Source organism: Phodopus roborovskii, unplaced genomic scaffold (assembly GCF_943737965.1).
Source record: "Phodopus roborovskii unplaced genomic scaffold, PHOROB, whole genome shotgun sequence".
Taxonomy (NCBI): domain Eukaryota; kingdom Metazoa; phylum Chordata; class Mammalia; order Rodentia; family Cricetidae; genus Phodopus; species Phodopus roborovskii.
Window position 1 is genome coordinate 51,627 of NW_026126258.1, and position 13,977 is coordinate 65,603.

Below are 13,977 nucleotides of genomic sequence, written 5' to 3' on the forward strand. Positions count from 1 at the left end.
GGCCATTTCTCATGCCCCGGACTGGGCCTCTGCCTGGGAGAACCACCCTGGAAAGTCCAGACCTAACTAAGGTGGTAGTGATCCACAGGCAGACAGAATCCAAGAAGCAGCTAGGGCTGGCGACCCCTGTGGGTACGCTCTCGGGGATTTTACAGGCGGGAAATCGGCAGGCACCCTGAGTGCTGCCCACCTGCTCAGACAGGCATTATGCCCCAAGACTGTTGACCTCTGCTGGAGTCTGCACCTTCCAGAAGGCTGCCAAGGGATCCGGCTCCCCACCTCCTGCTAACAGGGCGAGCGCGACCGGCTTGGCCCCAGAGGCGCGCCCGCAGCCCCCTCCCCCCGCGGTCGCCTGCGTCTTGGCTGGGCGGCGGTTCTCTGCTCCATGAGCCGCCATAGTCACGCCGCGCAGCCCCCCTTCCCTCCTGCCCCTCTCCCTAAAGGTCCAGCGCGCTAATTGCTGCAAATTGAAACTAATTAAGCTTCTCTTCCCTTTCCCATCACCCTGGGAGCATTGGCGAGACCCAGCCCCCGCGGGTGAGCTTCCACCTAGAGGTCACCTGAAGGGGCACGGGCAGGGTCCCGGAGAGGGGGGAGCTACGGTTCCTGCCGCGGGAGGGGCGAGCCCAGGGGGTGAAAGATGCCAAATCTGTTTGGGTCTCATGCGAAACCTGAAGTGTTTGGCTTTTTAAAAAATGTATACATTTCCCAATGTCTAGATAAGTGAAGTAATGATGTTTGTCAATTTAAGATCTGCCACTCGGATACCTGTAACTGCCTTTCCATCACTCTTCCCGCGTGTTTCCCCCGTCTCTCTCGCTCGCTCTCGCTCTTATTGCTCCTCCCCCTTCCTACTAGTGTTCCACCGAGCCCGCCCCCTCAGAAGCCAGTGCCTCAATTTCTTGCTCTAGCCACTACCTGTCATCTCGGACTGCGCACTTCCTTGCTACGTGGCACCTTCCACGAACAGCTTGCTTTGCCTTCCAACCAAGACTCAGCTTGCTTCAAATTTCCCTTTTCACGGTTTTCAGCAACACCTATTATATACCTACCTATGGTGGAACCCACCCTACAATCTCCCTGGCCCAGAATCCACAGCATCAACTGCAACAGAACCCTGTGATGCTCTTGGAAAGCATCCCTGTGGTCTCCTTTTGAGTATCCCTTTCAAACCAGGGGCTTCTGCCTGGAAGATGCACATGCATAAAAACTCAAGAGATGCTATAGCAGCAGAGCCCACCCTTGGTCTCAGTGGGGGGATAAGGGCTTGTACTGTCCCCTCAGGGTCTCCATAGATCATTCACACTTTCCTTTTGTTAAACATATATTTTTTTTTATTTTGAGCGTGACACTTCTCCACTAGATAGCAAGGAAAAGTGATAACAATTACACATTACACAAAAGTACTGTACCATTGCCTTTATCTTGAAGATTTCCAAAGCCTCTACAGTTAATAAGTTAAATAAAGGGCTTGAGTACATAAATATTTGTCTAGGAACCCTACCATATCTACAACACAGTAAGAATCTACAGGAGGACAAACTTTTACCATACCACGCTGAGTGCAATTGCGTTATAACATTTCAAATATACAAAGCTCTGTTCTTTTTTTTTTTTTAATAACAATGGTATGTACAGAATCAATAATCACAGTTTGGTGACTTCAACAGTCCATATTCTAGCAGAGTATTTCCCTTTGGTTTGATATAAAAACCTTGGTTGGTGTATGATAAAGAAGAGAACAAGAACGAGACGCCCCTTTCCTTTAAGTGCACTGTTAGCTATCTTACAGATTCGCATTTGCTTCCCTTGCCCTGGCGTCTAGCCGGGCCTGCGCTGAAATTAACTTAGAGCGCCAAAATGCTATTCAAAAGAAAAGCTAAGTGGGGTTTCCGGAGGAAGAGAAGGTTGGGCTTTTAATTTTTTTAAACTTCAATACTAGGCATCTTGGGGAGAAACCCTCTCCGTTAATTTCAGTAAGGTACGAATGGGAGAGTGGACGTTCGAGATGTAGCAACGTTGGCAGTGGCAGGGGTAGGGGCAGGGGCAGGGGGACAGCCAGTGGAAGAGGTGCCACGTCCTTTAGAGCCAAGAGCTGCCTTGTCCGCGTCCAGGCTGCTGCGAAGGCGGCTGTGCTCTGTCTGTGCCGTCTTGGGAGTGTGCTGGTCCTCTGTTTCCATTTGGTCTTGAGTGATGCTGAGTGAGGTGACCTTTCAGGACGCGCCCAAGGGGCGCGAGAGTGGAGGGCAGCCTTTAGCACACCTCCTTGCCCGTGCTGGTGCCCGGCAGGATGTTGAGCTGCGTGAGCTGCGCGGCATGCTCCTTGGCCTTGAGCCTCAGAGCCGCTATGCTGGATGCGCGTCTGTCTGCAGCAGCGGTGGCCGGGTCGGCCAGCGCGCCCGAGGCCACTGCGCCCTCCACCGCAGGAGCAGGCTGTCTCAGGAGTGCAGCCGCGGTCGACGCGCTGGTCAGGGGGGCCATGGTAGAAAAGAGCCTGTGGGGAGAGGAAACAGCGCGGTCACGGCCTCGTGAGCTGAGCGCGGTTCCCAGGGCAGCGAATCCCGCCACCTCTCACCCTGGCGGCGAGGGTAGGGGGGACGCGGAGCAGCTGGGGGAGTCCGGTCCCCTCTGGGGCTCGAGCTGGGACTAAGAAGAGATTAAGCTGCGGTAGGCTGGTGGTTTTGCCCGAGCCGAGAACCCCGCCAGGAAAAAGAAAGCTCAAGAAGTCAGACTCGTCCCGGGAGGACGAATTCAGAGGGAGGCCCCGCAACCCAAATCACGAGGCCCCAGTGCGTGGATTCGTGGATTCCGGGCTTTCCGTTAAGAAAGCCTGTGTTCCAAGATCAGTTCCTGGGGTGATGCCGTTGGTAATAGAGCAAGTAGTGGGAGACCAGAGAGACAAATGCGAGGGAAAGGAGAAAAAAAAAAAAAAAAAAAAAACGAGAAGGAAAAGCTAATAGGGAGGGGGATGCAGAAAGTAGGCTAGAAACTGCCCGAGACCCACTCTGCAAACTTCCTGGGACTCCTAAGTGTGAGCCTCCATTCTCCCAGAAAAAGCTGGCCTTGAGTGCTGGCCTGCAGAACCACCCTCTGGCGCACAGCTAAACTACCAGTGCCCGCGGGGTGGGCTGTTGGGCTCCTGCCTGTTGATTTCCACTCCACAGGCAGCTGGGACCTGCCGGATGCCCCGCAGCATCGCACCAAGACACATGTTCCCCGCCAACTTCCTTGAACCCCAGATACCTTGCCCAGCTAGTTCCCAGGCTTGGAAGCCCCTTACACTCCTCAAGCCAACGCCTTAAACTGGAACCAGAGCCAGCTTCTGCGCCACCACCTCCGGGTGGCACCAGGATTACTCCACGCGCGGGATTACTCAGTCCTTCCTCCAAACACCCTTGACCTGCAACTGAGGCCAGAGCGCCCCAGGCCCTCACCTCCACCAGTGCTGCTGGGAGTGTTTTTTCTACCACTTCTCCAAGAGCTCCTGTTCCAGACCCCCCAGGGGCCAATTCAGATTTACTCAATTAGAAATGAGCCCACCTGGGCTCTTGGAGCCACTGCTCCTCCTCTCCAGCCCTACCTCCACTCAAACCTGCCAACCCCACCTCCTCCTCCTTCCAAACACCAGGAATCTCCGGTGTTTCAGCAGGGGTTCGCCTGGTTTTACTAACAGACTTTTGTTGTCGGAGGCGGGGAAAGCAGGAAGGAGACACAGGACTTTACTTTTTTCCTGAAAGAAATGATAATGGGTGACCTGGAGGGGGTGTAACAGGCCCTGGTTCTATTAGGTAAACTGAGTCACCCCACTTAACCGCACTTTTAGGCGGCAATCGCTAGGTATTTTCCTGGTTTGCTACATTAATTTTGTGGCAAGTCCTACTTTCAATTTTCTTGACGATAATTTTTTTTGTTAAGTAGCTGCGCAGTTGGATGATTCTATTATTTCTTTGTTCTCCTAAAGAGAGATCATTGAAGCTGCATTCAGTTTTATTTTCACTGCACTTTCCAACTTAATATACCCCTCCTTTGTTTCTTTGTGTGTGTGATTATACAGATTTTTTTTTTTTTTTGTATTTCATCAATGTTCATTTAAAGAAAGGGAGTTATATACGACGAAATGGTTCTTTTATTTCGTTGTCTTCTGCCACTGTCGGGGTCGGGGTTCGCACATATTGGGATACTGTTGGCATCAGGTCATATAACTGATAAGAAACACAAAGTGTGGGGGGGGCAGTTCTGTGCACTTGAGGGCCTCCTGGCTCCTGGGCTCCTGTAGGGGACCCCAAGTGTGTCCCTCACACAGCCAGGCTCTGTGGCACACAGAAGGACTTTAGCAAGACTTTAAAGCCCCCCCCCCCACTCTGTAACCTATTCCTGTTCACTCGGATCGCCCATGGCGAAGGGGTACCTACAAACCATACTTTTGTAGAGCTTCCAGGAATACTTCTGGCTGTCACTGTTGTTACTGTCAATTGCCTTTCCCTTCCTCCCTTACTTCTAATGCATTCTCTTCTCTTCAAGATCTGCTCTTTTTTTTTTTTTCTGTCAAAATTAGAAATAAGAGTATTTTGTTTGATTTAAGTCGCTGAGGTTGGGCCAGATTTTAAAAAAGAAAAAAAAATGATGTATATAGTCCCCTCCTGCCTCCTCTCTGACCTCAGCATCTGCTTGTGTAGGAAACAGACAGAAGGACGGACTGACGGACAGAGCCTCATCAGGCTGCAGTTACCTGCCAAATGCTGGGCTGATGAAGGCGGGGTGCCGGAACACCGCTGCTCCTAGGAAAGTGCTCAGGCCCAGCGGCGCCCCGCTGGGCGGCAGGCTAGCAGAGCCTGGGGGCGGTGGTAGGCTCGGGAAGGCGGCTGCTGCGGCAGCGGCGGCGGCGGTCCAAGCCGAGTCAAGCGCTGGGTGGTGTGGAGGAAAAGGGCTGGCGTCCAGGTAGGGGCTGAGGGGATGGGTGGCCGAGAGAGGCCCAGGAAAGGGCAGCCCCGGGGGATGGGTCTGTGCGCCAGCTTTCTCTCGCTTTCGCCACTTGGCCCTACGGTTCTGGAACCACACCTGCAAAATGGAGAGAGGCCTGGTTGGCTTAGCTCTGGCTCACTCTTTCCCTGGACACCCTGGGCCTTCTTGCCCTCGGTTCATTGTTTCTGAACCCACCTTGGCCTTCTGTACCATCTGGGTGAAAAGGGGCTCAGCTCAGACTGTAATCCAGCAGAAACCACTGGACAAGTAAGGCCTTAAAAGTGGTATTTATCTACCCCAGGCTTCCAAGATTCAGGAAAGTTAAAAAAAAAAAAAAAAAAAGAAAGAAAGAAAGAAAGAAAGAAAAGAAAATGGGGACACTTAGTTTGCCCGGTCTGGGCTACCCTTCTTTGCTGCAAGACTTTAGTTAGGTCACTTAAACCTCTCTGGACCTCAGTTTTCTAATCTGTAAAATGGGGCCAATAGCACTTTTCTCATAAGACTCTAATGAAGAACGCATATACTGCAACAAATATAAACACATAGTGGTGACTGTTGAGTATGGGCAGGCATCAAGCCATGAACCATACATCTGCTCTGCATATTTGAGATGTTCACAAATTTCATGTTTACTCGAGAGGTCAGGCAATGTCTACTCTGTATTGAAAAGGGAAGCAGGGAGCTCCTTTATTTAGTTTTTGCACTTCCTGACCAGTAAGTGCACTGTATTGGTGTCTGGGATCTGGGTAGGGTTAGGAGAGAGGAGAGCACTGCCTCTAGTAAGTGGAAGACAGGTGTACATTTTAGAGGCCTAGCTGTTCATAAAATGAAAAGCAGGTTCAAAACAGGCTCTCTTCATAGACTTTGTATGAGACATCACTGACTACTGGGAGAGATAATGCAGGACCACCTGAGTACAGGCAATCAGAGGGCAGGGCTTGCTCCCTGTTCAGAGCAAACAGGGCCTTCATTTTTTTTTTTTTTTTTTTTTTTTTTTTTTGTTTCTTTTCTGGGAAAATGTGCTTTCACTTGGTTCTTTAAATAAGATAGTTCCAGGCTTGGAGGAGGTTTCCACCCCGAGGTATTTTCCTAATTGTTAATAAGAAGCACTTTGAACAGAGACCTTTACCTAAAACGTGGCAGCCACCATCATCTAAAAATATGCCCCAAAGCATGAAATCATTTTTATGTGACCTGCTCATCACTCCCACATCTCAGAAGCTATGTTCCTTCTCCTCAGAAGGCATTAATATTTTTAGAGCTGAGTTTGTGACTGCAACATGAGTCTAAAAATTAAGAATGAACTCTAGGGCTATACAGAATTATATTAAAATATAATGTGAATTGTCACAGAGGAACATCTTTTTTAAAAAACTTAAAGACATTTGAATCTTTCACATTTCCAGCCTTGCTGGAATCAGCTAAGCTTGGTTGGACTTCTAGACAGTCATCCAGGACAAGAAAAGAATCAAGAATCCAAACTGGCTGATTACTTAAAGTCCTGGGGAAAGGGAGCCATAAAATTTGGCAGCCTTTAAATAATGTGGGCATTATAGAAATGCTCTAGATTGGAGACCCACAGGCTTGACAAAGTTAGACTATAGTTAGATTAGGCTGGGCTGGCAGCAGCTTTCTCACATCCAACCAGTCTAGACAAGAATATCCACTATTCCTTGATTGTAGGGAAGGGGATAAAACAAGGGAAGTGGGGGTAGTGGAGGCAGAGAAGCCTTAAATAACATGGAATCCTTTCTAAAGAGAGATCGGCTGTCTCTTGGGCTCTCTGGCTCAACTGCAATTATCAAGATGTCCCCTGCAATTCCTCATTATTGAATTAATACCTCTGAGGCCCCCAAAGGTAAACGAAAGGACTCTGATAATTCATATTCACTTAATTACATCTTCTCCAGTGAATAGTGGGGAAAGGAGAAGGGGAGGGGCACTCTCTTTCTTTTAAAAAGTTATTTAACTTTCCCACGACTTGTTCCCCTGAGCTGAAAATGTGGAGTTGCTGTCACATCTCTGTTTGACAATGGAGAAATGTGTCAACAGAAAGGAGGGGACAAGCCTCATCATTAGCCCTCTAATGCAAGAAGCTGTTGTGTATTAAATGAGCCATATGGAATTTATTGTGCTTTATCAGCGCTTGATTTTGACTGTAAAGTGATTCACTCAGCTCCTAACCCGGGGACATCTGTTTTCTGTTGGCCATCGGAGCTGCCCAGTGTTGATCGTCTCTTTGGTTATGAGGCCTGGGTTCGGAAATGCACTCTGGTATGGGGTTGCAAACACCTTTAATAGCATTGCACTCACTCCCTATTAGATCAATGTGGGCTCATTGCTATAAAAAATGGGAAATCAAATAGCATTAGCCAGCTCCTTGTGCAGGGCGGAGGGGAAATCAAACAGCATTTTGCCTTCAAATGGCCCTGTTTGTTCTAGCACTAAGTGGGCTTTTATGAAGCCCGATTGGAGACTTAATCGCAGCCAAATACCTGCTTGGAGCTGAGCGGATTTGTCTAACAACCAAATCCATGCTCCATCCCATTATTTCAATCAGGAGAAGTCGGCTGGTGGATTGTTTTCTATAGGGGCCTTGGGTACCAAGTTTGGGTGGGGGCTGCTGAATTGTGGTCTCAGGGACTAGAAAACCCCTGTTTTGATCCTGAACTACTTTAAGCTCCCAAACCCAGAAATCTTCTCTTCCTCCTTCCCAGTTTACACTTTGCTTTTGAAATGTCTTTTTGTGTATGAGTGCTGGGATCTACTTTTCAGATTAGGATCCTCTTCTTTTTATTGGAAGGGCAACCCCAAACCCTACCTCAGCCCTCTTTTTCCCTTCTTGGAGCTCACCTGGACTCGGGCCTCAGTCAGGTCCAGCCTCATGGCCAGCTCCTCCCTATAAGAAAGCAACATTCAGACAGGTCACAGTAGGCCCCAGCAGCCCTCTCTCAGCTACCATCCCCTTCATGACAGCCTCTTCCAGTCCACACCCCAAGTGCATAGGTTTGACAGATCTTCACCTCTAGGGTGCCTACTATTTGGTTGGAAACAGAAAAAAAAAAAAAAAACCAGCATAGTTACAGATATAAAATACTATTCATTATATTATATCATATAGTGTGACAGGGCTAGATTTTTGAGTCCATAAGTCTTCAAACCTAGACAAATAAGTTTTCTCTCAATCTCTCTTATGCTAGAGTAGGATGGGAAACACACACACACACACACACACACACACACACACACACACACACACACACACACAGTGCTCATGTCCTGTTTCATCCAAATTCTAAGAGGGAGAAGAGCTCAGCAATCAGCTACAATTTTTGTTTTCTGCCCTCTTGGCTTTGTTTTGCCTTCTTTTAAAAAATCCCCCTTCCTTTCCTGCCCCTCTTTCCAGCTCTCAGTCTTTCCTCTATCTCCCCCTCCCCCCTTCTACCCTCCCTTACCCTCTTAGGTCACACTTCCCATTACCCTCTGGAGATATGTTAAGCTTGTTAAGAGTTCAGTGGGGTAATTTTTCGATTAAACAAAATTCTGCGCACCTCCTGACTCCAGTGCCCACTACAAACCCTGCCCATCTCAGGGGAAGTCAATTTAGCTGAAACCCTACCCCGTTATTGCTGTTATTACTGCGACAATTAAGGCAAATAGGAAACCATTAAGATGCTGTAAAACGGCTTACGACCTGTTTACCGAAAATATGAGCGCGCCGAGAATAATTGGCTCTCTGCTCCCCAATATGAAAGAGCGGAGCTGCCTTAGCCTGGGCCTAGGTCTGTGCTGCCCGCAGGATCGGGTCAGCCCCTGAAACTTCCTCAGCACCTGGGGGAAAAAATCACTTCACTAAACACTTTTCTTTGAACATTCATCCCATTCCCTCCCCTTCTCAGAGATGACCAGCAAATCTAAAACTCTTCTCTAGCCTGGCTGGGCTATAGCCCAGGAGCTAGGCCCGCTGAGCTGGAAAGAGATGGGGGAGGGGCGAAGAATTGCCCAGGTCTTGTACTTTAGTCTCCCTGACGAGCTAAAAGGGTGGACTTGGATGCTAAGCTACACTGTCTCTGGTTTTTCTTTTTAAACAAAACGAAAATCAAATAAAAGCCTGTGGTCCGGTTTACTATTTGATAGTACACGCTGGCTGACTTTGAGTTTTATTTCAGTCTTCAAACACAAGGGAATGACTGAGTGACAGTGGGGAGGACAAAGTTTCAGTGCCCTTGCCTGTATTAAATTTACTTTTTGGTTGTTTCTGGCCTCAAGAGTTTGGCAACTGCCAGACCAACTATGTTGTGGAGTTGGCTCAGTCCTTGAGTCTAAGCAGAGACTTCTCTGGTTCAAAAGGACAGGCAGCTTTCCCCGTCGAAAATGCACATTGAAAAGCTGCACACGTCTCTTGCGAAGGAGCTGCTGGGTTAGCGGAGCGCGAGCCAGACACTCACAGGTCTCATGCTCTGTTCTCACTAGGGGACCGGTCTCTTTCTTTCTTCTCATACTTGTCCCCAGTCCTGGATCCTAGTCTGAGCCAAAATCTTGAACTTGGGGTGCGAAAGGCTCCAAGCCTGCTGGTACCCCCAGGTCGACTGAGTAAGTAAGAGCTCCGAGGCTCAGCTATCCCCACTAGTCCAAGTTTCTCAGATTGGGAAGTGCAGTGGACAGTCTTGTCCCCACCCCCACCTCAACTGCTAGGTTTACTGGCTGCCCCGTTTCCTGAAATAATGGTTCACCCCATAAACCCGTTTACAGTAAAGTCATGTCAGGTGTAGTAGAGAAAGTGACCACAGGGAAAGAATCTGGCCCTTCTGGTGTATAGACGCCAAACACTGCTTCAGTTCGACTTCTTTGGTTGTTTCAGGAGTCCCCAAGTGACAAAAACTCCAATCTTTTTAAAGGTCTTCTCCGAAGGCAAGAGTCCAGTTTTCCTGAGAACAATGTAACTGATACCCACGACTCCTAGGTCACCGGGCAAGGGTGGACAGCGAACAGTACACGGGTCAAAAATAGCTCTCCTAACAGAAGGGGGGGCTTCGGGCAGTGCTTCTTGTGTCTAGGCAGGACCTGGCCCCAGCCTCAGCACTGGGAGTAGTCGTGTGCCTGCTTTGGGTGCTCTTTGGAGAGGCTGTTTGACTCTAAAACTTGTCATTTGGAAACAAAGCCAAAGGACTTTGGGACAGAAAGAAACCACACCAACTGAAACTAAAAGCCCAAGTGTGTGTGTGGTGGTGGTGGGGCAGTATTGGGGAGGCAAAAGACCACATTTGGTCAAGCATCCCCTGGGTAGTGCTCTCCCAAGGGCAAAGAGAATTCCCCTACTAGAGAGAACCCCTCTATTCTGCTCATAGGGCCTTCAGCCCGTGCTTTGCACAGCGACCTCCCGGGCAACTTACCTGGTGAAGACGTCCGGGTAGTGTGTCTTCTGGAAGGCCCGCTCCAGTTCCTCCAGCTGGTAGCTGGTGAACGTGGTGCGGTAGCGCCTCTGTTTGCGCTTCAGTAGCCCCTCCTCTGAGTCGCTGCCCGCGGACAGGCACACGCTGTCCTCGCCGTCCTTGCCCTCGGCGTCCTCCGGGTGCAGCAACAGCTCTTCCTTGGGCGACAGCTCTCCGCCCTCGGTGGCCACGGCGGCGGCGGCTGCGGCGGCGGCGGCGGCGGCCACCGTGCCTGTGGCAGCCACAGAGCAACGCCTGGGCTCCTTGAGCAGCGCACGGGCGTCGTCCTCCAGCAACTCCTCTTCGTCGTCCTCCAGCAGCTCCTCTTCCTCATCTTCATCCTCTTCGTCCTCTAACAGCTCCTCCTCGTCGTCCTCGGTGCCCGTGCCACCACTCGCCGCCGGGGCACTGCTGGGTCCGCTGGTGGCACCCAGGCGCTCCTCGGGGTGCGCGACGCCCCCCGGGCCACCCAGCTCATCCAGCGCGGGTGGCGGTGGCACGAAGGTCGCCCCATTCTCCCGGTAAGACTTGCTGCGGCTGATGCTCACCTGCGGTGCCTGGCTGATCTTGAGTGTGTCCCAGGCGGCGGCGGCGGCGGCCACGGCCCCTGCGCTGTCCGGACGCTCCCCTGGCCGCGCAGCTGGCGGTGGCGGTGGAGGTATCTCTCCACGAGGACCCGCGGTGCCAGTGGCCGTGGCGGCAGCTGCCGCCGCCGCTGCCGCCGCCGCCGCCGCTGCCGCAGCGCCCTGGAGGAGGCGGCCCCCACCCGGGCCGTACAGGCGCCGCAGCTTGGGTGGCAGGTGCAGCTCAGCCTCGAACGGGGCGCTGCTGCCCTTGGGAGAGCCTGCGGGCAAGTTAGAGTGGTCAGAGCGCTAGCCCGACTGTCCTTTCCCCCTGCGTGCCTTGCAGCTGTTGGTAGCTGCTCGACCGCCTCTCTGCCCCTACCCTAGGACTCAACTCCCCTTCCTTGCACACTTTCCATGCGTCTTTCTTTTTCTTCTCTCATGTGTCCCAGTCCCCCCTTTAACTTCCTTCCTTCTTTCCTTTCTCGCTCAGCCCTTTACTTACTTTTTTCCATACCCACTCCTTCCGTACCCCCTTTACCTTTCTTTCCTTCTCTTTCCACTTTCTCTCCACTCTTCCCCTTTCTCATCTCTTTCCTTTCTGTTCCTCCCCCCCCCATGAGTCCACTTTACTTCTATCTTATTTCATGTCTTTTTCTCTTTTTTTTTCTTCCCCCCCTTTTGGGGTGGGGCAAATTGTTTAAAATCGAACAACTTAAATCACCACTACTCTCAAAACTTCGCACTCTCGATCTTAGCCAGCTGTTTTGTCACAGGGGCCCCAGGCTGGCAAGAAGGGCTCTGCCCCGCTGGCGACCCCTGCGGGGCGAAGCTGCCTGGGCCCTTCAGCCCTGAACACCCGCCATGCCCCAAAGGCCCACAGCAGCAGGAGGCAGGGATTCCTTGCTCAAAATGGCAAAGAAAAAAAAATCATCCTGGAGAAAATGTGTTAAGAAATGCCAGAAGTGGGGACAGGGGTGGAGTGCAACAGGCACAGGCCCGCTCCTTCCCTTGGAGGAAGCCTCTGGCACAGGTGCCCTTGCAGGCTAAAAACAAAAAAGGAAAAAGTCAGTTTTATTTTAGAGGGCTCATTTTCAGCCTTTTGCTCCAGTCTTCCAAATGGTGTTGCTGCTGGATCTCTGGTTTTGGATGTAAAAGACACCAACATTTCTTTGCCTGTAACACTTCCGCATCCAGTTCAAGGCAAAACTCGAGTATAAGGCTCGGAGGACCAAATGACACTTTTTCTGGATTTTTTTTTAATTTCAGAAAAATAAAACACTTTAAACATCTCAACTCTTAAAAAACAAAAATAACACAGCAGAGCAAAGTAGCACCCAGAAGCCACACATTCATGCATTTCAAATACAGTAAGTTGCGGTTGGGGAAACCTGAAGAAATATTTTCTGCAACACTTGCATTTAAAAGGTCACCAATAATGTACAATTAACAACTAAAAAGAAACGCAGACTACTGCATATAAAGAAGTCATCCGAAGGGGAAAGGCTATAAAGTTCACATTGCCTAAAGGAACCACCGCCGCCGCCGCCGCCGCCGCCAACCCTTAGCTTTTGGGTTTCTTGTCTTCATCAAGTTGCTGCTAAAGACTTTAAGAGCATCTGCTGTTTCGGACCTGTGAGCGCTGTTCAGGCTACTCCCAAGGCCAACCAAAAGGGACTTTTAAACGACATACTCGGAGCATCTAATAGTTCCACCTCCCAAGTGAAGCTGGGCCTCTACCTTTTCCGAAGGGGGAGGTAGAGACAGTCCCTTTCTCTAAGGCCCCAGAAGCCAGAGTTGTTCCCTCTCTTTCCTATGTCTACAACTTGACAACCCCCCAGGCTCCTGGTCCCCAAATACAAACATTCAAATCAATGCCCAATGTCCTTTCGTAGGTGCCTGACCGGCACAACCTTACCTTGCATGGCTTTTTCCTGGTCAGCGCGGCTGGCCAGCGGGGCAGGCAAGCTCTGTGCGGCTCCCAGAAGCCTCATTTTGCATGGGCTTCTCCGACCCAGGATGCTGTCGATGCAGTAGGAGGAGAGCAAAGTTGGAGATTTACTCTTGCACTCGGACCTCTCGGAGCAGCCCTCTTCCTGGTACTGATTGCTCATGGCTGGAGTTTTCCCTTGGGCTCAGAGAGCGGACCTCTGGCTGCCTCTCCTGGCTGGTGGGATGAATGAGTGTGTGCTGGGGGTGGTTAGGGTGGTTGATTATAACAAGTATTACTGAGACCTTTGTTCCTCTCCGTCTCTCTCGGTTGCGGGCTGCGACTCTCACCCTGGCCTCAGCCGGAGCTCGTCCTCTCAGCGCTCAGGACAAGCGGTTACAAGTGTAGTGAGCTGCAGGCGCGGAGCTCTGGAGTCTCTCTGCTCCACGTGCTGAGAGGAGCTCTCTGATTGGCTCTCGACAGAGGCCGGGCTGCGTTGGCCTGCCGGCACAGTGCAAAGAGCGAACTGGATTCTGGAGGGGCCAGAGAGGGTGGGGGCAGGGGAATAGCAGCTGGCACGCACCAAAGCCAAATCTCTCTCTCTCTCTCTCTCTCTCTCTCTCTCTCTCTCTCTCTCTCTCTCTCTCTCTCTCTCACTCTCAACTAAAAACTTTCAAAGTTTTCCATCGTTTTGTTTTGTTTTTGTAGTTCCTCCTTTAAGTCTTAAGGTTTGCTCCTATTTCTAGCTCATTTTGGGTGCTAGGTTTGTGGGTGCCACTTGGGCTTTGGACTCCCCTTCTGCCATCCAGAGGACCTAGCTCCCTGGAGGTGAAGCTGAAAGGCTCAAGTTGAGATCAACCTGGCACTTTTCAAAACTGACCTTGTCCTCCTAGGACAGCGTCTTGACCTCAGTGCTGTTCAGTCACCATCTTCTCTGGGACAAATGGGCCTCCGACGTGCCAGGCGGAAACATCTGCTGTCTGAGCTTTTGGTTTTCTCTTGTGGCTCAGAGCCTGGAGCTATTTGTCTTCATCCAGAGCCTATCTGTTGCTCTCTTGTTAATATCGGTTCCCAACATTCTCTGCCTCCG

General features: G+C 50.8%; 1 protein-coding gene across 1 annotated transcript; it reads right to left on the bottom strand.

Moving 5' to 3' along the window:
- Positions 1-1,404: 1,404 nt before the first annotated feature.
- Arx (aristaless related homeobox) lies at positions 1,405-13,399 on the bottom strand. The gene is made up of 5 exons (XM_051179672.1): positions 12,876-13,399; positions 10,356-11,238; positions 7,816-7,861; positions 4,730-5,058; positions 1,405-2,494 (listed from the first exon to the last, which is right to left on the bottom strand). Exons 1-5 carry the CDS (start codon positions 13,069-13,071, stop codon positions 2,254-2,256), a joined length of 1,695 nt encoding a protein of 564 aa, XP_051035629.1. The 5' UTR covers positions 13,072-13,399; the 3' UTR covers positions 1,405-2,253.
- Positions 13,400-13,977: the final 578 nt, after the last annotated feature.